Raw genomic sequence first — 20028 nt, 5'->3', positions numbered from 1 at the left:
GATTCAGATCAACCTTGTACTTCTGAGTAGTGGCCAGATCTGATCAATATTAATGATTAAGAAGACACAGTCTCAGAAAATGTGAGAGAAGTAAATAATGATTTGGGCCATCTGTAGAAATCAGAGCTGTAGTAAATAATCATACTTCAGAAAGATAACTTCAGAGGTTATTTATATGCTAATGACAAATAAATATAATTTTCTCTCGTACTTATACATACAAGTAGCAGAAGAGATAAAGAGTAAGATTTATTATATTATTTTTAACATTCTACATTTATTGAGGGGAGTATTTCATGAAGGCTATTTCCACATAATCTGGCTGGGTCTGGTTCTGTCCAGCTTCAGTGTTAATACTGCTACCTTTCTAACATCTAAGCAGCCCCCTCATAAAGTATTAGAAGCCTAAAAATTAGTGCTGCAATACATACCTTGTAGCCTGTGAAGTGGAAGACTGAATCCCATGTTAGGAACATAATACTCCTATAGGCTGCACAGTAGCTTAGACAGGACACAGATTCAGGATTCTCACCAGGGTTAGGTGGAGTTTGACACTGCGATGCTCAGAGTGGGCCCACACAACCATAGCTCACCAGTGTCCCGAGAAGCTTGAAGAGGAATGCACCTAATGAATGCTTCTACTAGGGTGTGCACCAGAGTTTCTGGATTGCAAGGTACAATTTCAAACAAGCACATCTGCAGCTGTAGTTCTATCTGGCACCACAGTTAACATTTTCAAGTTGATTTTCTTCTTTGGTATTGGTAAATCATAAAATGTTTACATGAAAAAGAAAAACAGACCAGCACAATAGTGTGAAATAAAATAAATATTAAAAATAAAACAATTTCTAATGCAGGGGTAGAGGTGGGTGTGTTTTTTATATATAATCTGAGTATGTCATATTTAGCATATTGAACACTGTGTCTGAGATATACAGTATAACAAGATGTTATTTTAACTTTGAGAACATCCCATGATGTGCATTAGAAATGACAAAATAAAAATACTCCATGCTTTGGAGGGCAAGCAAATAATTTTTTTTTTTTTTTTTTTTGGAATCCATGTGCTATGCCAATGGAGATATGTAAACTAAAGCCAGGAGAGTAGTAGAATAACTAGTCACAGAATACAAACATGATTAATATGGTAGTACTAATGAAGAGCTTTTCCATTCAAGAGGAAAGTGACATAATTTATATAATCAAATAGTTGTACAGTTGCTGATATTAATTTTTTTGCATTAATTTTTTTTTAAGTGCGTAGAATAACAGTGTAAATTGAGGTTGCCTGGGGTATTTTAATGTCTTTACATTCAGAACTCTCACTTAAAGCTTCTTCAAACAGTTAATATTCTTAGTTTGTTTGGAGATAATTTTTTTTTTTTTTTTTTTTTTTTTTGCAAAGCCAGGATAGTAAGAGTGTGGTTTAATGCTAATGATATACAGACAGGGATCTTCTAGTTCACCTATTCAAAATCATAGATGAAATAGATTCCTTTTATTATTAATTGATTAAGCACTTCAGCATATTAACAGAGGATGAATTATTTATTGGAGCCACTACGTATGCCCCTGTTTAACATACAGTTTAACTTATTGTATGAAAAATTCTAGAAATCAACACCACTATCATTGTGTGTGATATAAAAAATACTAACAACAAAAAATACAGAACAGTTAGAATAATACCATTTCAAATATTTACATTTTTAACACTGTTAGAAGCAGTCATTTTTTTCCAAAACAGCACAAATCTTGTAACAGGTAAGTATCTGAAATAAGTCTGCTGATAATGTATTTGCATGGTGAGAGAAAGATCAGAATATGACTCACAGTAATCATACAAATACGTGAAACCTATTTTTCCCAACGTAAAGGGTACCATTTCAGTGAGTTAACACATGTGTTATTCCAATGAAGCATATAACCAGTATGTTAAGTTCTCATAGTACCAATCTCTACAGTTTAGAAAGATATATTTGAAAGACTTTGTTTCAGGCCCTTTTTAAGAAACATTGATTCCAAATGCATTAATGCCAGTCAAAGGAATGATTAACCATTCTGTAAAATTTTGCATTGTGCTCTCTGAAGTAAGAATACAGTTGCTCTAAAACAGTGTTGTTCACAAGGGGATGGGGGCGGCCTTTGGATTCATGTAAACATCTCTCCCTTCCATCACTTCTAATGCAGTAGAATCCCTTGGTTTGGTTAAAATAAAAATTAGAAGACATAATCCGGGAAGGAAGATTTAGAAATCTTTCAACTTTTTGTAATTCAGGAAGAGGGTCCTTGATTAAAGTATTGCCATCCACTATGTGAATCTGATCCAAACTGAAATGCTTAAGCCACTTTTCCATATGAACATCATATAGACTTCTCTGAATAGCTTTGTATTTGGTATTAAGTGCTCCATTCTTAATAACAATATCTTCAAAAAGCTGAACAGGCTTGTGGCTTTCTACTCTGTTGTAATATACTTGGGTATAGTCAGATATAACTCTCTCAGTGGGATCTCTTAGAATGAGCAGCAGTTTAATAGAGCTATTCATGTCATGAATTCTTTCTGGAGCCTGTGGTGATGTAAAATAGCCTGGTGTTTTCTCAATTGTAATTTGATTTCCATAAGAAAATGGCATCAGACTTCTATACCAGTCTATTCCTTTCACATAATTTTCATCCCAGTCAAAGAAATGGACTTCTGTAGCTGCTACCACAATATTAGGATGAATATCCAACATTTCCAGCAAAGCCCTTGTCCCTCCTTTACGAACTCCTATGATGATTGTCTGAGGTATTTGTCGGCTTGTGCCAGGAGGTCTCACCTGTGCCGAATAGTGTTCACTTTTATTGCTGAATAATCCTACTTGTGACTTCAGTGTTTCCAACAGTGCCCCATGCTCAGCAGGAGCACCCTGAGCATGAGTCAGCAGAAGATAAGCTGACACTAGTAGGAAGGCCATGTGGAGAGGAATAATTAGTTCAAGATAATGTTATGCTTGACTAATGAAAGAATAGGAAAGTCCCCTCTCCAGTTGGTTGGCAGAACCCGTGGCAAACACACAGCAAGTTTCTGAAGCATCTACAAAATAAAATAAGACAAGTCAGTATTTCTAAACCCATCACCAGTTGGAAATTCAACTCACAATTCAATTCACAAGTCTAATCTGTGATCACAACAGAAAATTTATACTGAAGTTATTCACTTTCCCTGACTTTATTTCAGAACAAAAAACCCTGGTGTTTCTTTTCCTTAGCCATAGGTGACCAATGACGGATACTAACCCTTCAACAGCTTTTATCTTCTCTAAGCAGACATTAGAATTATTTACCTGATTTTAAATTCCTGGCCATTATTTGCTTGCTTTGATTTCCCTAGTTCTCTTCTATATATACCATATACTTCTCTTGCCATATATACCACACCCAATGTTAATAGCAATACCAAAGCATTTTGGAATGTCAATACCTTTCACCAAATTCCCTGCTAGAATAGTATACCCTAATCTGAATAATAGCACTTGATGGTGGTGCATCCATTTGGTTTCCAGTGAGCTATGGATCATACAAAAAAGGTTCTGTTTACTTAGACACAGAAAACAAAGCACAGCTATAGAAAAAATTTTGGAATTTGAGCCCTTAGTGCAGAAAACTAACAGTGTGGCAAAACAAGAGTGAAGTGTCTGACTTTGGGGGGGGGGGGGGCGGGGGGAGAGACAGGCTGGATTCTTTGCAACTATCCAGGTATTGTGACATGTAGTCACTTAAGTGTTGGGAAAATCTTAACAAAATCAAATCTTTAGATAATATTCTGCAGTTCCTCCAAAGCTCTGTATAAGAGATACCTAGATGCCTTCTGGGCACCTAGAAACTTTGCAGGCAAGCAAGTCTGGTTGGAGCTGGATACCTTCTTTTTCTTAATCCACATAGCATATGATCGTTTTAAGAAAGGGGTGAATGTTAAATCTCTTAAAAATCTGAAAAAAGCTTTACGCTTGCATGTATGTGGACATGCACATGTAAGTGGAAGAAAATGTCACCGTAGCTGTGTTGCTAACATTTGAAATCTCTTGGGTAACTCTTGTACATGTTATTTGAAACAGATCGCTAACAGATCTGCCATCATAATAGCAGTGATAAAAAATTCAGATCAATGCAACACTTGTACTGGAACCACTATGCTTGGATTGCCTGTTTGTATGTCTGAAAATCTTACAGGACAAATCCTCATTGAGAGGATTCTTGGACTTCATCCCACTTCTGAGCAATTTTAACAATTTAAGATATGTAGGATAGATCTATATCTTTAACTTGTTTTGCTTTCACTATACACTGTGGAAGCAAGCTATTTCATACAGTGAAGCAGCAGTCATTTTAAAAACAATAACTGTTTTTGGAATCTCTTTGAGTTATGGCTCGTATTTTAAAAAGTAGTCTCAGAAATAGTACTACTTCAGGCCCTTCTCAGTTCCACTGTCACTTAGTCTCTTTCTTTTTCCAAATACATTGGTCATGGTACTTCGCCTCTTAGAAGTGACCTTAGAAAACACAGCCAATTCCCATTTGTCATGGCTCTGAGGAGCACTCAGTATTTCTATTTAAAAATTGTTTACTTTGAGGCTTACTGTACAGACTTAAACATTTAACATAAGAACATTTTTGATAATAACAGTCTAGGCAATGTAGCAGATTCATTAAATCTATTTTCTAAGTCTTATTAAAACCTACTCCAGCTTCTTGGATATCTAGGGAATGACTCGTTAGCCTGAATGAGCTCTAAACACACAGATAGATAGCGAATATTAACCCTAAAATTGCCATTTAAAAAATAAACTATGACCTTTAGTGAGTAAATCCATGGAGACCATTCCCTGTTACATCCAAGCAAATCCTAAAGGGCAACTGCTTCTTCAAGAAGAGCACAGCTTCAACCAGGTAAAGTGTATGGGAGCATACAATTATTAAATACTGGAACAGTCCAAGTACAAATTGCCTTTGCAATCAGAGACTGGAGAAAATACTGTTCTCCTTTACAAACCTGAAAGGAAGTTTCATTTTAAAGGTCATAAGTTTTTTACTAAGAACTTCACATGGAAGTTCTATTTACAGTTCTCAAGAGCAGGGAATGCAAGCATTTCTGTGGCAGTTACAGGACAGAAGAACAGATACATTTATACCAAAACCATCTGTAGTTAACGTTTTTCAGAATGACTGCTCTTGGATGGCAAGTTTGGGAAATGGTAAACATGCTATTTAGTGCTAAGAAATCAAAATGCATTCTGCTATAATGGCCGCTAATGTTGGTTTCGAAAAGCTCTCATAGAATGTGCAACACTGACCATGCAATTTGAGGCATCACACCCCAGATGACTCCTGAAATACTGGCCTTCAAGTGTTAAGCATGTTTGTAGGCAGTGACTCTGCTTTAATGATTTCAAGCCAAATTTCTGGTGATTCACAATATTCCTAAACAGTCCATTCTGAGTAAGGATAGAGCTATGCCTAAGATGGTTTTGAAAACACTTCCTCTCTTCTCTGAAGTAGGACTGTATGGCAGTACAGCGGCTTTCCAGACCTGTGATGCCAGTAGGCTGGGATTTGGGAGGCGCGGCAAGGGAGCAGGGAGCAGTTAATCTTTCTTTTAACCTGTTCTGAAATGCCGGTGTTAATTTACTTTCTGTTAATCTTCTTTTTAAAATTAAAATTCTTTCAGGAAGTTTGAAGAATTGTTTTTATAAATACCTTACAATTTTTTTCAATTTACCGTTACACGTTATAATGTGTATACACCTGTATACATTAGATTACAAGCACTTTGAAACTAAGGCAAGACCAGCCTGAATGTCTGCCAAGCAAGAAATACCTCACAAATACCAAGGTAGAGACATATAGTTCATTATCTAATTTAAATACCAGAATTATCCCATCTTGAAACAGTTTTATGAACTGATTCTCAACACTTATTTTAGGCAACTTTATTTAACCAGAAAGAAAATTAGTTTTAGAGATTTTGAGAAGTGTTCTTGAGACTAACTAGGTTAATATCTTAAAAAATAGATGGGGAGAGAAGAAAGAAGGAATTTCTCTGAAATAAACAAAAACCAGTGTAAAAAAAATACAGAAATATTTGAGACTGGGGACTCTGCAGTAATATAGACAGAGGTATGTTCTTCCTAGTCCTGGTGATAGATGAAAAAATGCTGAAATTCACTTTTTTATTTTATTTAAACCCCCCCCCCAATACTAATATTGTTTTATTCCTAATTAACAGATAGTTATCTGGTTTGATGCACCTAAGAATCAGGTGCAAATACTGTCATTCAACAAAGCCTGGAAACTGAGTGAGAACTTGATACTTATAACTAAGGAAAGATTGGTCTTCCAAAATATTCTCAGGTTCACATGTGATGTAAGTGAGAGTCTGTTTAAATTACCTTCTGAAATCAGCAGTTCTCTATAAAACACACTCAGAAAGCAAGTAACAGAAGAGATTCTGCATTTTCTATGGACCAAAGTATTAGTAGCATTTTTGAAAACGATGTTATTTTAACCAGTTTGCAATTAATTAGTTGTTTTATATAGTGGAAATTTCTTAGAGTCATCACTAGAACAAAACCTTACCCAGGAAATACTACCAGAAATAATCAAATTCAGAATGTGCTGTAAAACTGGTGCCTAAATAGATGAAAATTGCCTTTGGGAGCAATTCCATCAGAACAACATTCCAGCTGCAGCCTAAGATATTTGATTGATTTTGATGAAGCTCTAAGATGTTAGATCCTGTGGTTAGGTTATAATTGCTACATAAATGTAAAGGTTTTAAAGATGATTTATCAAATATAATTGGAATGTTATTTGAATAATTTTTGTGTTGCTTTTCTGCCTTTATGCAATTAAATGCACATTTTTAGAAAATATGAACTTCTTTTTATAATGAAAACAATATATTTTACATTGCTGCACTGCACACTCTTTGAATCTCAGAGTATTCCTAAGAAATTAACCCCATGATACATGATCAGAATTATAGTGCCTTATTACATGTTTTTTTTCTTATTATTTGGTAGTGTTGGTGTTGCTTAGTAACATAAGGAACATCAACAGATATGATACTTATTAAAACAGAAATGAAGTTCAGAAAGAAATTCATGCTGCAGAGAGGACTAATTAAGTAAATAATACCTTGGGCTCTTGTTTGTTTTACTTTTTTAAAACCTTAGACTAGACTGAAGATGCTAATACGCTGCCTGAAAAATCATTTTAATATTGCAGAAATGTTCTAAAGACCCTTAACTGCTGCACTCTATTGTAAAAAAAAAAACCAACACCTAAGTGCCTTATGATTTATCTTGCTTCAGGGTGAAGTACAACATCATAGGGTAAACCCAACTATGTTATTATTACTAATTTATAATATTATTAATTCCTAATAATAGTTTCCACTGGCCGTAATGCTTTTCATTGGAGAATTTCACAGCACTTTGTGTTAATGAACTGTCTGCACCCTGTTAAGGCACCATTCTCATGTTACAGGAAACAGCAACTGACCAACCTATAGATCCAGTTCAGGAGTGCAAATGCCTCCTTGGAGAGTCAGGGTTAATGTGACCTGCTCAAGGTCATCTAAAAGGTTTATAGTCCGACCAAGAATAAAAACCCCAGGGCTTCCCATTCCCCTTCCAATTGCAACTTTGTGCCATTTCATGGCAGCCTCTCACACCTCTTATGGTAACTTAGACTTGGGTTACCTGCTGAACTGAAAAGCAAAGAGATTCATCAATGCTTCAGCATAAGATTTGAGTATTTTCTGGAATATGGCAGTTTCTTCCCACTTGCCCCCCCCTCAGATTGAAACAAAGTACAAACTCGGGATTTCAAGGTATTTGTGCAGAAATACTCGTGGTTGCTACTGAAGACTACAACAAGGGGAGGTGGTCAGAACAAGTATAACAAAGCACCAATTTTTGTCTTGATTTTTAAAAATATATTTGGATTTTAAAAAGTGTACTGCTTTTCCTGTTAGATATCAACTCATCCCAACACAGAGATCAGCCACTGAGAAGAGCACAATTCAAACATTTTAAGGTCTACTGGCACATGGATTTGTAACAGCTCAATTACATCTCTATAATTAAGAACAATATAAAAAGCTATAGCAGCCTAACTGTATTCACAACCAAAGGTCATGTAAGGTCAACTGTTTTAGGAATTTTTTAAAAGAAAACCATAGTGTGATGACAGTTATGCTGGTGTAAAGTATCCATATACAGACTGGCTTTTATTCTAAATAACAACAACAACAATAATACAATTCTAAAAGTTTTCAAGTATCTGAAATTAGGCTGTTTTTTTCCCTTTGGTAAAAGTAGGGCTAGTTAAATAGCAATAATAAATGCAAATCTGGTCTCAGTATGGCTTATACGTTTTTGAAAAAACAGGCACATGAATAATCCAGCGCATATGGAATACATTGCTTAATACAATCCAGTATCAATTTATTCAAATCCAATAAAGCAATGACTAATTCTATTAAATCTAAGCACTAAATGTTAGACGTAATACAACAATCAAAAGTCCTCTTCATAATACCTTAATTCTGGTTTATAGACTAGTTTGTGAAATAAAAGTACATTTAAAAATACTTCACACATGTCCAATGGTTGAACAAAAAAAGTATCCTCTTTATTATGAAGTGAAAAGAAACAAAATTCAGTTACTTCTATCCACACAGGTCAGATATGCCCAGACTGAGTTCAGGAGACAATGAGAGCACATTTCTGAGTGTGAAAAATATTTAAAATTTTGAAAAAGTTTCCTACGTAGAAACAATTGTGAGCAGACCTTAATTTTATTACAAGCGGTGCAATTACTTTAGGTTTATGTTAGAATGAGATCAGTGAGAAACAGTTGCAACTGAACATGTTTAGAGCTGTATCCTATATGTTTCAGTGAGATCTGATTCAGAAGAATCCCAATTTAACTATGCCATGAAACTAAAGACTATGTGTGAAAGGACACTTATCCCAGTGCATGATAACCCTTTATCTTCAGATAGGGCATGAAACTATTCTGCTACACTTTCACTCTATACTCTGTTGCCAGATTAAGTGTAATAACTAAATAACATTCCCATGATGTCATTACTGGGCTTTATCAAAATCTGTTAGGAGAGGTTAGTCAGTTTCCATGAATATACACCAACTGGACATGAAGAATACCTCCCACCTGTAATCATGGAAAATGTCTGATGGAAACTGGGGAAAGCAAGAAAGGTTGAGCATGAGTAAAATATGACACTGGAGTTTTGCAATGGAGCTTCAATTTGAGCTCCAGTGGTCTCTGGTTATACAAGGAGTAGAGGACTAAGAAAGTACAAAAAGGACCACAGATCCAGAGTCAAACAAACATTGCAGCAGTTCATATTGCTGATAAAGAATGTTAAATCTTGTTTGCACTTAAGAATTTTGTTTGCTTTTGTTTTACTCAAACTATGGACACATTTTTAATAGAGAGATGTACTAAGAATTCTTAAATGAGGCACTACCTAAAAAAACAATCCCACAGACTTGTCCCAAAGTGCTGTCAGCTCTCCTAATAACTCTTCTGGAAATGAAAGAGTCTAAAGGTGTCTCTTTAAGCGTCAATATAAAAACTTATGTTATCCCAAAGAAAGACAATGTCATTAACATTTTAAAGTCCTAATATCAGCAGTGAATTTATTTGAATGAAACTTTTCTAATGAGATTGCAGTTTTATAACAGCCAACAGTTACTACCTTACAGGAATAAAAAAAGGAATAAAAAAGAAAATAGCTATTTGGCGAGTAAAGATAGGAGCTGCAAAGTAACAGCAATTGGCTGCAGGCTTCCCTTCTACCAGGTACACAGACTATAATGGATAAAAAGGAAAGCTAAGAAAGGTTAGCATAAACTATAAACACATTAAATCATTGGCAGGTGATATTAGCAGATAGGAGTTTTGAAAAAAGTTTGCTTCCCTAAGGCTAGTATTATATTTTCTAATTCCCTTTTCTGATAACTTGAGACAGAAAATTGTCTGATGATAATATGACTGCAAATATATAGCAGTACCTTATATGTGGTAATATATACAGTATAAATACACTAATATATTTCTGAGCTAAATAAACCTTCTACAGCTGTAGCCTACATGTTTATATTTTATATCTTTGAAAAATATCATACTCAAACCATCCACATAAAAGTTACTGAATTACAATTTCATAAAGGCCCTTAATATGTTTAGTCCATAAAGCTAGATACATTCTAAGCATACCTCTAAAGAGACATAAAAAGAAAATTCTGTTCCTATTAAAATGTAAACCATAGATAGTGGTCAGATTAATACAGATGACAAGGCCAATTTTATATGTCTAATCACTCTACATATCACATTGGCATATTTCAAATGGACCACATTATCATTTTCTTTAATTAAACTTACACCTCTATTGGTAATTATGCATCAGGACTAATATAAATTGAAGTAACAAAGATGCCATGTCAGGTCTTCAGCCAAATAAGCAGTAACTGTGTAATTATAAAGGTATAAGCTGTAACAATGTATGGCTGATAACTAGCTTTTGTGTTTATTTCTACAGATCTTACTAAGGTAAAACTTCAACTTCTCTACCTCTGGTATAATTAATGAATGTTATTCATTTGCCCACAGTCATTGTCACAAAGAACGCCTTAATACTCACCGATGTTTAGGAATTAAAATTAGAATTTGCTGCAGAGGATTTAGGAGAGACCTGTCTTTCAAAGGAAGAGATTCCTCAGAGGGTCAGAGAAGGCAACAGAAGCATTCAATAGGGATGAGGACAGGTTAGCTCTCTGTTGTACAAACCAGCAAATTCCTACAGGACATCCATGTCATATAGGTGATCCTAGAACCTGTTATGCTCTCTTGTAAAGAGCACAGCTTCCTGGCATTAAAAAAAAACAACCACCAAACCACAAAAATAAACCCTTGCTGATCTGAACTGGTGGGGAATCTAAAGCATTACAACTTCAAGGACTCCAAAAAGGGAAGACTTTCTCACAGGAGAGTTTTTCTGGGCAGAACTTGTCAATATTATACCTTATGTTTTCAGCACTGCCCCAATGCAGGGTGAGAGCACTCCAGGCATCATCACTTGTCAGATACTGGCAGCTGCATGGGGAGTGACCTAAGACAGCCACAAGTGACATGTGAGGAGCTGGCCAGGGAGAGAAGCCACAAAGCAAAAGTCTTACAGGCAAGGAGGCTCCTTTGTCCCCACCTTGAATGCCCTCCTACAGTTAAGCACTTCAGCCAAGCCTGCTGAGCCTAGGTCAGTATCTTACCTTCTGTTCATAATACCTTTTCGAAGAACTTTTCCAAGGTTCTGGTATTAGTCTCTGGGAAGTAGTTATATGATGCTGACTGATAAGAATTGCTGTATTGGGTCCTGTATAATTCCTGTATTATCCCCATTATACAAGGCATGAAATAAACTGATCCTTCCCTTGGTAGTAAGTGCTACTATCCAACAATCAGCAGATTGGAGACCTTCTAATGTAAAATTCAGGCACTAAGAGAAGGAGCCAACTTCTTGGCTTAGGAATATACTGAAAAGCACAGGCATAAAGTGAGCTGAGAATTCACCCACAATAAAACAAAGCAGCTGAAAGACCCGTCAGAGTTGAAATGATCTGGCCTTGTAAAGGATGACTGAACAAAGTTTAAGAAGTACTTCATTACTGCGTGAAACCAAAGGACGTATTTTTTTTCTGACTACAGCTACTTCTTAAGTACTTGATATTTTAAATAGTTTTTAGTTAACTCAGGATTGTGAAAAATAACACAGAGAAAACCAAAAACCAGCTCAGCAGCAATTTATTTTTTAAAAGAGTGACTATAAAACAGAGGATGTGAGGGTATATAGAGAAGCTGAAAACATAATTCATCTAGACAATTAATTTAAGGCTGAAAATCTAATTTTGAAATTTTGGGTACTGGCATAGGCCCTGGTAAGAGACAAGATCAAGATAAAGATCAGAGACAAAAGGCCTGAGTGAATATGAATGTTTGATGAAATAATAGGATTTGCAAAACTAAGAAATATACCCAGTCCACACTGAGTTTACGCATGCTGAGACTTTGGGTGTCAGAGAATACAAAGTGATACAAAAAAAGGCTCAGAGTCTACCTTTGCTCAAAGTAAATAAACATGCAGAACTTACTTGTAGTCAGAGACCAAAGAAAGCAACTGCCTAGCAATTCTTAAAACTGATTAATACAGAAAGTAGTAGAAAGGCAAAACTCTGTCTTGCACTGGTAAGCAAATCCTTGCTAACAAAGAAGGTAAATATAATACTATAATACAGAACAGGCAAGCACATTAGAAAACAAACAAGTAGATAATACTCTTCTGGAATAAAAACTCAATTAATGTCTTCAACACATATCCGTTATTGAGTTACACGCATGTTCAACCCAGCAGGCAGCTGCAGAGACAGAGGAATGAAAGCAATTGAGGAAACATTTTAAAATGCCTAATAACCAGAGTACAATACAGAAAATAGACATTAATAAAATGGAGTTGGATAGTGCTGAATGCAAGGCTAGAGAATCTTAATTCCCTGCATAAATGGTGGTGTAATCCTTAAAGATGTTGAGCATCTGAAGCTTTTGTATCTCTAGGATGGCTGAGAACCCCACTGAAGGTTGCTTGTTCTCAGACACTGATACAACCATTTTCCAACTCAGCAAGATGGAAGAAGCATACTCAAGTATGTGTAATGATTCTCTGGCAAACATTTGCAGACTACCTATTTGCAGGTGATGACATATGTCCAAACCTTGCACCGTTTCAGAAGAACTTTAAATTTTTAAGAAAACTTAAACACACAGTAATTCAGAAAGATTAACATGAAATTTAGTTAGGGCAAGAGGATCTCTGCTGAAATCCCAGAATTACTTATCAAAACCTATCCGTCCTCCTCCTCTCAGCTATTAGGATCTCACTGTTTGGTCATTGATACATAAAGTGGTTTGCAAAGCATAGTCATAGTACTATATCCCTCCAGTCCAGTTTGTGAAAAACGTACACTTCTATTTAAAGCAACATCATGTTTAATTTTGTGGCAATAAAGGATTTTTTCTGTCTTCTGGTTATGAATGTTCAGTCCTCTTAACTTAAATATGTGCCCATGGGGAAAATAAATCTGGATTTTAAATTTAATTTGTAACTATAAAATATGGAATAGTTATTTCTGTTTATAGCATGCTAAAAAAAGTAATGCAAGTAAGCAGTGTAAGCTACCGGTTATTGATGCCAGCTCTGTTTTAAAGCAATTGTAATAGCTTTTCCTCTCAAGGGAGGACAGTATTTCTTCTAGAAACTATAAATTGTATATATTATTTTACATTTTTAATGCTGAATTTTTATCTTACATTTGTAGTTTGACATTTCTTAGCTAAAACATTTTCACACTCATGTCCCACTTATTCTTTACAGCATCTATCAATTTAAATACATTTCAAGTAAAAAGAACATTAATATTAAGAGCAGGTTAAATTTCTTCCAGAACCTTTCTGTCCAGGGGGGAAAGTCTGACATGGATGTACTTGGAAAGCTGTCACACTTACTGATGCCTTAAAGGGAATTATAGTCAAAATAAAAAGTCACTTACTCTGAGCTTATAGATAATAAACAGTTCAGAGCAAAGTTTTGAGATCAGGATCAAGCTGTTACAATCAAACAACACTGAAGTGTCAGTGTGTGAGAAATAAAAAGTTCAATTATTGAATGTGAATGAGTCAATTCTTATACTACGGAGCTTACCAAAATTATATAAGAAATTAGAGAGTAGCACGTCAAAAACATTCATAAAATGAAGCTATTTTCCCTGACATTAAAAAAAAAAAAAGACTGATATAATTATCATTCACAGACTGAGAATGTTTCAGAAACAAAATTTCAGTCAAATTTAAAAGTAGCAGGAGAAATAAATCAACAAGTCCAACCTATTTCATAAAACATTATGGATCTGCTGTGTTCTTAAGTATGCAAGGGAAATTGAATGTGAAGTATTTTAAATTGTAACATGTAACCCACTACTACTAAAAAGCACCACAAAGCTGGTAGTGAAAGAGGAAAGGAGTGGAGAAAGCAATGGAAGTTACAAAAAGCAAAAAATTAAGCATCTGTAGGCAAAACCATGTTATTAATCATTTTAATGACCACAGTTAGGTTCTATATTTGTGCAAATACACACACATGTATATAGCACACAGAGAAATAAAGAACAGGCAGTAATAGAAAATAATGTAGTCAGATTCAAGAATTTAAATTACTTGGGTTCATGAGCAATGCAGCTTGATGCTGATAAATGTAGATTATAAAAGTTTACTGCAAACAGATAAATGTGTAAACACTGGAAACATGAACAGAGGTTCAAGTACAGAAGAACTTAAATTTGTTACAACATATCTAACCTTAGGAAAATTTAGATTCTACTACAGTGCAGGTATGTAGGAAGGCAAAAGTGGTAAGGGTGGTATCATAGTTGGGATTGGTGTGGAGACTGAATGAATCTGAGTTCAATTTCCACATTTTCCTGTGGGGGCTGGAGCACAAATAACTTGGACAATGATGCCATAACAAAGTGAGACACGGTTTGAATCTACAGTTGATTACATGCTCTCCAAGTAGAGCAAACTCCTCAAACTCTGAGATTATTCACATGGGGAGTTAGAGCTCAGCAGCTAATGTGTTTTAAAATTTAAACCTCAGCTTTCTTATAAGTAATTTCCCCTTGAAGACAAGCCTTGAGAGTGAAATTTTTCAGAGGCATTTACACTGGTCTAATTTTAGTCTCGTGGAAGTCAGCCATAGAATAATTTACTTAGTAGCAAAGTTATGAAAGTCATGAAAGTTTTGAAATATTCCCCTCTCTTCCTCACCTTGTGCTCTTCACAATTGTGTTTCTCAACTTGCAGTCATATTACAAAGGCAAATCCAAATACCTTGAATGTCCAGGTGATAGAAAGGTGGAGGCAACTATAAAATGGATTCCTTAAGATTGTAATGGTGAGTTGCATTTCTACAGCTGAACAGTAAAGGAAATGTTGTCACCATGCATGTTTAGAAATATATCTGGGTGTTCTGGAGGGATTTTTAAATGACAGAGTTGACAAACTATCAGGCAATATGAGCCCCCATGTTGAAAGATAACAATTTTAAAGCTATAAACAACACTAAAAATAAGTCATGGTTGTTGATATAAATTGGGAGAAATTACATTGAAAAAAATTAAGAAAAAGGAAGGGAACCATAATATCTAAAATTAAACTCTCCCATATAATTCAACACGTATCCCTTTTTGCTGAGCAAAATTTTTACATGGCTTTTAGATTCCATTGACCATGCAAGCTACATAGCATGGGGAAAAGAACAGGTTGACGTATTTTTCTTGACTTTTTGACAAAGTACTTGACTATTAGTTTCCGGGTAAAAGGCAAAGATTCAATGTGGATTAAAAAAAACAGCTCAGAAACCAAAGTGTAGGAATGCACAGGAAATCTTCAGCATCCGGTTAATTCAGAACCTCGCACCATGCATCTCTTCAGAAAAAGATACAGGCTGAGAGTTTCAAAGGAGCCTAAGGGAGCTTAGTTACTAATTCATTTGAAAATTGAATTTCAAATTAGAGATGGACACCTAGATCCCTCAGACTTGCTATAAAGCCGTACCCTTAGGATTCTTTGTGAAACACTCAAAAATCTCAATGAAAACTTCAGCTTGATGCACAGTAGTGGACAAAGGCAAGCACACTATTAGTATGCAGAAGCAGCGAGAGAAAATGCCAATACAATTTTAATGCATTTTGGTAAACTAACGGTTCAGAGTGACTAGAACAGTGTGTTTCATTCTGGTCAATCTCTCTCAAAATAGAAAGGGAGTTCAGAGGTGGTTGTCAACAGAAGATTGCAAGCATAAATAATTTGTTAATGTAAGGAGAAAAATACACACATCTTTTGACTTTCTTTCTCAGGAGTTTGTACTTTGACTGCTACATTAGATAAATGAACTAGGATAACCCTTGCTCATCCCCTTGCAAGTTCTGGAAAAACATGTTTCAGTGAAACAAAAAGGCAACAAAATTAAAAGTGACAAAGTTGTATGCTTTGAACAATGGACAATTAATCTAGGAGTGTCATTGCCACTAAATATTACTGAAGACCTACGTAATGCAAACAAAAAAAAAGACAGACAGACCAGCCAACAAAGAAAAAGGACATTTTAAAGCTGTATTTCAAAATAGAGTGTTTAGTGTCTTAAATAAGCAATCTATTATATAAAATAGATTTTACAGGAGCTCAAGGGGAAACAGAATTCAGTTTGAGAAATCTGCACTTCTAGGATCATAATGACTAGGGCATAGATCATATAAAATATGTAAGTACTAACGTATTTTAATATATTTTCCAAAGAAATTTCATATAAATAAAGACTAAATAATTTTTGATAGGTTTGGATGCATCTGTTTACTTTATTGACTTCTGTGGAAAGAGGGGCAGAGAAAAATCTCTATTTCTGATTAAATAACCATAGTTTCCACTGTCATAGCTCAAAGCATAGCTTTTCATGTTTCACTAACTTTAGTGAAGACCAGGAACTATACAATTAGAGCATACAGTTCAACTGATATCAACTTCCATTGATACTGGAAGTATAAGCAAAGTTGGATGACTTACAGAGGACAAGAAAAAGGACAGCAGCATGACAGACTAGAGTCACATGCCAGAGAAGAGGCTGTAAATATAAAAAATGAAATAAGCTAACAGAGAAAGTTAGGAACTCCTTTTACATATTACAGATGTCAGGGCACAAAGTAACATGATTAAGTGATGAATCCTAAACAATTGTCTTGTAACAGTCTTTAATGAATTTGACGATGTTACACTGTGCAAAGAAAAACCTAAAAGGGTACATGGTAACAGTCACAGTTCATTTAATTGTGGCTTGTGAGTCATGTTTTCTAGACTTCTGACCATTCTCACTGATCTCTGGACTCTGTTGCTTCATATCCACATCGATCATAATACTGAATCCTAGGCCTGTTTCCTCAGGTAAGACCTCACTCACACAGAGAACAACCAACCACCCCACCTGGCTTCCAGACTATGGCCCACGTAAATAATCCTTACATTCTTTTTTGCTTGGATGGCATTAATTCTTGGGCAGTTTCTAATCCATCAAATCACATGAAATTCTTCTGTGCAGCACTCTTAACTAGTCAATAACTCCACACCTGGGATTTGTACAGTTAAACATTTCTGTTTGTTTCTACTTGTGCTTGTCCCTATTAAATTGCAGCCTATTTTATTCAAACCCTTTCTTCAATGTAGCAACAACATTTTGACACCCAGTCCTCTCCTCCAGTGTGCTTCTGCCCTTCCTCGCTTAGTGTCATCTATGTCTCCTCCATCATCCAGGTCATTAATAAAAGATGTTGCATATTGTTTTTCTGATGCTTAAAAATTGTGTAGTCCAATGTAGCTTTCTGCCAGTAAACACTGAACTCTACAGCACAACTCTCATTCAAGATGTATCGAAAAGAAAGTATAGGAATTAGATACAAGGCAACAGTTGATACGTGATTAAATGCAGAAGAAAAGATATGAATATATGCAGTGAGTAAATTAAAATATAATTAGCCATGAAAGGAACATACTTTCATGTAACAATAACAACAAAGACCTAGAAATGCTATGCCATTCATCTCAATGGAGATGTTAATTTCAGATTAAGTCAAATTAAAACAAACACACAAAAGAAACAAAGCCAGCTCTCCATCTCTGAAGCTACATGCAAATTGAAGCATGCTTGCATCTTGGCAGCAGTTTTAACTGAACCATTTGTTAAGCTTAATCTAAGAAAGGCTATACTTGATTGGACCAAGCATTTCACTTGACCTGTATCCCCTCTCTAGCAGCGACCCATCATGGACATGTAAGGGAGTGTACAAACCCAATGCAGACATACAGTGATTTTTTCCAAGCATACTTTCCCAGCCTCCAGCGAGTCTGAGTTTCAGTGGCTCTCCGAGACAGAATTATTAGCTTTATAGTCCTTAACAGATAATAGTAGTAACCAGTCTCATTACTTTTCAAATCAATGTAAACTCGGCTTGTGGCAAGGAGTTCCACAGCATAAGTATATGAAACATGAAAAAATACTTCCTTTTGTTTAACTTAAACATACCACCTACTAGTTTCATCTAATGCCCAATGTCCTTGCAGTAGAACAGTCAGTGAACAATCACTCATAGTCTATTTACTTGCCACTCATGTGTTGATAAACTTGTCATAGCCTCCTTCAATTTTCTTCTTCCCAGACTGAAAACTTGTAGTTCTGCTTGTTTGAAAGATTTAATCATCCTTTACTCATCCTACTCATTCTTCTCTTTACCTTTTCAAGGTGCAGGTGCACCACTGTGACACTGCTTGTAACCATGATGTTCTCTACTTTGTTCTATTTCTTTCTAATAATTTCTAGTATTAAGTTTGCTTTTTTTGACTGCTACCATTTTCATACCTCACAGTGAATACACATCTCTGAATATATAATCTCACAGTGAAGTTCTTGAACAGTAATTGTCGGTCTGAAGTCCATTCTTGGGCACAAAAAGGTTTTTTGGTTTGTTTCTTTTTTTTTTTTTTTTTACCCTTTGAGAACTATTTTACATTTATTTACCATGAATTTTACTTGTCAGTTTATCGCTCAGTATCATTGAGGTGCTTCTTTGCAGTTGGCTTTTATTTATCCTATTCTGAATAACTTAATATCACATGCAAATTTTGCTGTATAAAGACAGATTTCCTGTTCCTGGTGCATTTGAAATAATGCTAGTCTTATGTCTTTAACAAATTGTTTTGTAAGCTCTTTTTTAGTCTACATTATTGTGGTTTTTATGTTTCTATTATCCTTGAATAATGGAATAACAGGCATGTCTTCATTCCTTACTGATTTATTGGTGCCTCCTTGTAAGAAGGTTTAGCCAAAATCTCAATTTTCAAACAGTCTATAAACATACACCTATTAGAGATGTATCAAAAGTAGCTGAACAGAGCCATTTAAGATATAGTCAAATGAATTCGAATAATTCAATGGAACCTTTTTGCATTCTAGAGGATTTTAATTTGGTACTTAAGTCCAAGAGCAAAGACAATCAGATGGTTCAAGATGCCAGTACACTGCTTTGGAAGTGGTCTAGATGAAAGCATTCTGCAGTTCACTTGTTGAGATTTGATGATGTTTTTGTAGTAAACATCCTCTACAATAAGTGTAGAATACAAATCCCACCTGCCAGTAAGAATTATTTGCACTGAATTCAATAGCTTTGGAACAGTTCATAAGAATGGGTAAAATAATGTTAATAAACCCATAATATCTTTACTCCTGACATTTTGTTATTTGGTTAAGACTATGCAGCTTCTCTGAAATCAAGCTATGACTCTATCCACTGTTCATTCCAAAACACTTAAGCACACACCTGTTTACAGTAAAATGACACCCATCATCTACCTTTATCCAACTATTGTATGCTCTCCATGATCTTTATCTCTCCTATTTAACTTGCTCTGCACTCTCAGCATTTAACTTCATGGCTTCACCTTTCTCCTTTTGTTCCTGCACTTTATTCCTCCCACCTTCTTTTTCAGTTCTCCTTTTCCCTAGTCCCACCTATCTTTGCCTTTTTAATTACTGTTAGAATGACTTATACCAATGCTGCTCAACACAGTTTATTAGCAAATACAGTTTTCAGTTGCATGCAAATTTGCCAAAAAACTGTCAGCTAAAATTCTCCACACTTGGATGCCTGCCCAAGGTGATTTTTTTTTTTTCTTGAAAATGGCAACTTACTGAGCTGAGCTTCTTCCAAGAATGAAGGTGGGGAAAAAAACCCACATTATTTGTTCAAGTTATAAAAAAAATATACAGCAACTTGCTCTTTGAGAAGCTTTAGTGTTGTTTTG

The 20028-nt window shown here is 35.3% G+C and overlaps 1 protein-coding gene across 2 annotated transcripts in view; it reads right to left on the bottom strand.

The window, feature by feature from the left end:
* Positions 1-1529: 1529 nt before the first annotated feature.
* LOC104315795 (heparan sulfate glucosamine 3-O-sulfotransferase 1) overlaps positions 1530-20028 on the bottom strand; it is a 58370-nt gene continuing 39871 nt past the window's right edge. For both annotated transcript variants that reach the window (XM_069796687.1, XM_009915933.2), the window contains exon 2: positions 1530-3079. In XM_069796687.1, the coding sequence (XP_069652788.1) occupies positions 2031-2960 (930 nt within the window). In that variant the 5' untranslated portion in view covers positions 2961-3079 and the 3' untranslated portion in view covers positions 1530-2030. The remainder of the gene's footprint in view (positions 3080-20028) is intronic.

This window comes from Haliaeetus albicilla, chromosome 11 (genome assembly GCF_947461875.1).
Source record: "Haliaeetus albicilla chromosome 11, bHalAlb1.1, whole genome shotgun sequence".
Taxonomy (NCBI): domain Eukaryota; kingdom Metazoa; phylum Chordata; class Aves; order Accipitriformes; family Accipitridae; genus Haliaeetus; species Haliaeetus albicilla.
Note: the sequence above shows the minus strand (reverse complement) of the source record. Positions and strands in the feature narration are given on the sequence as shown.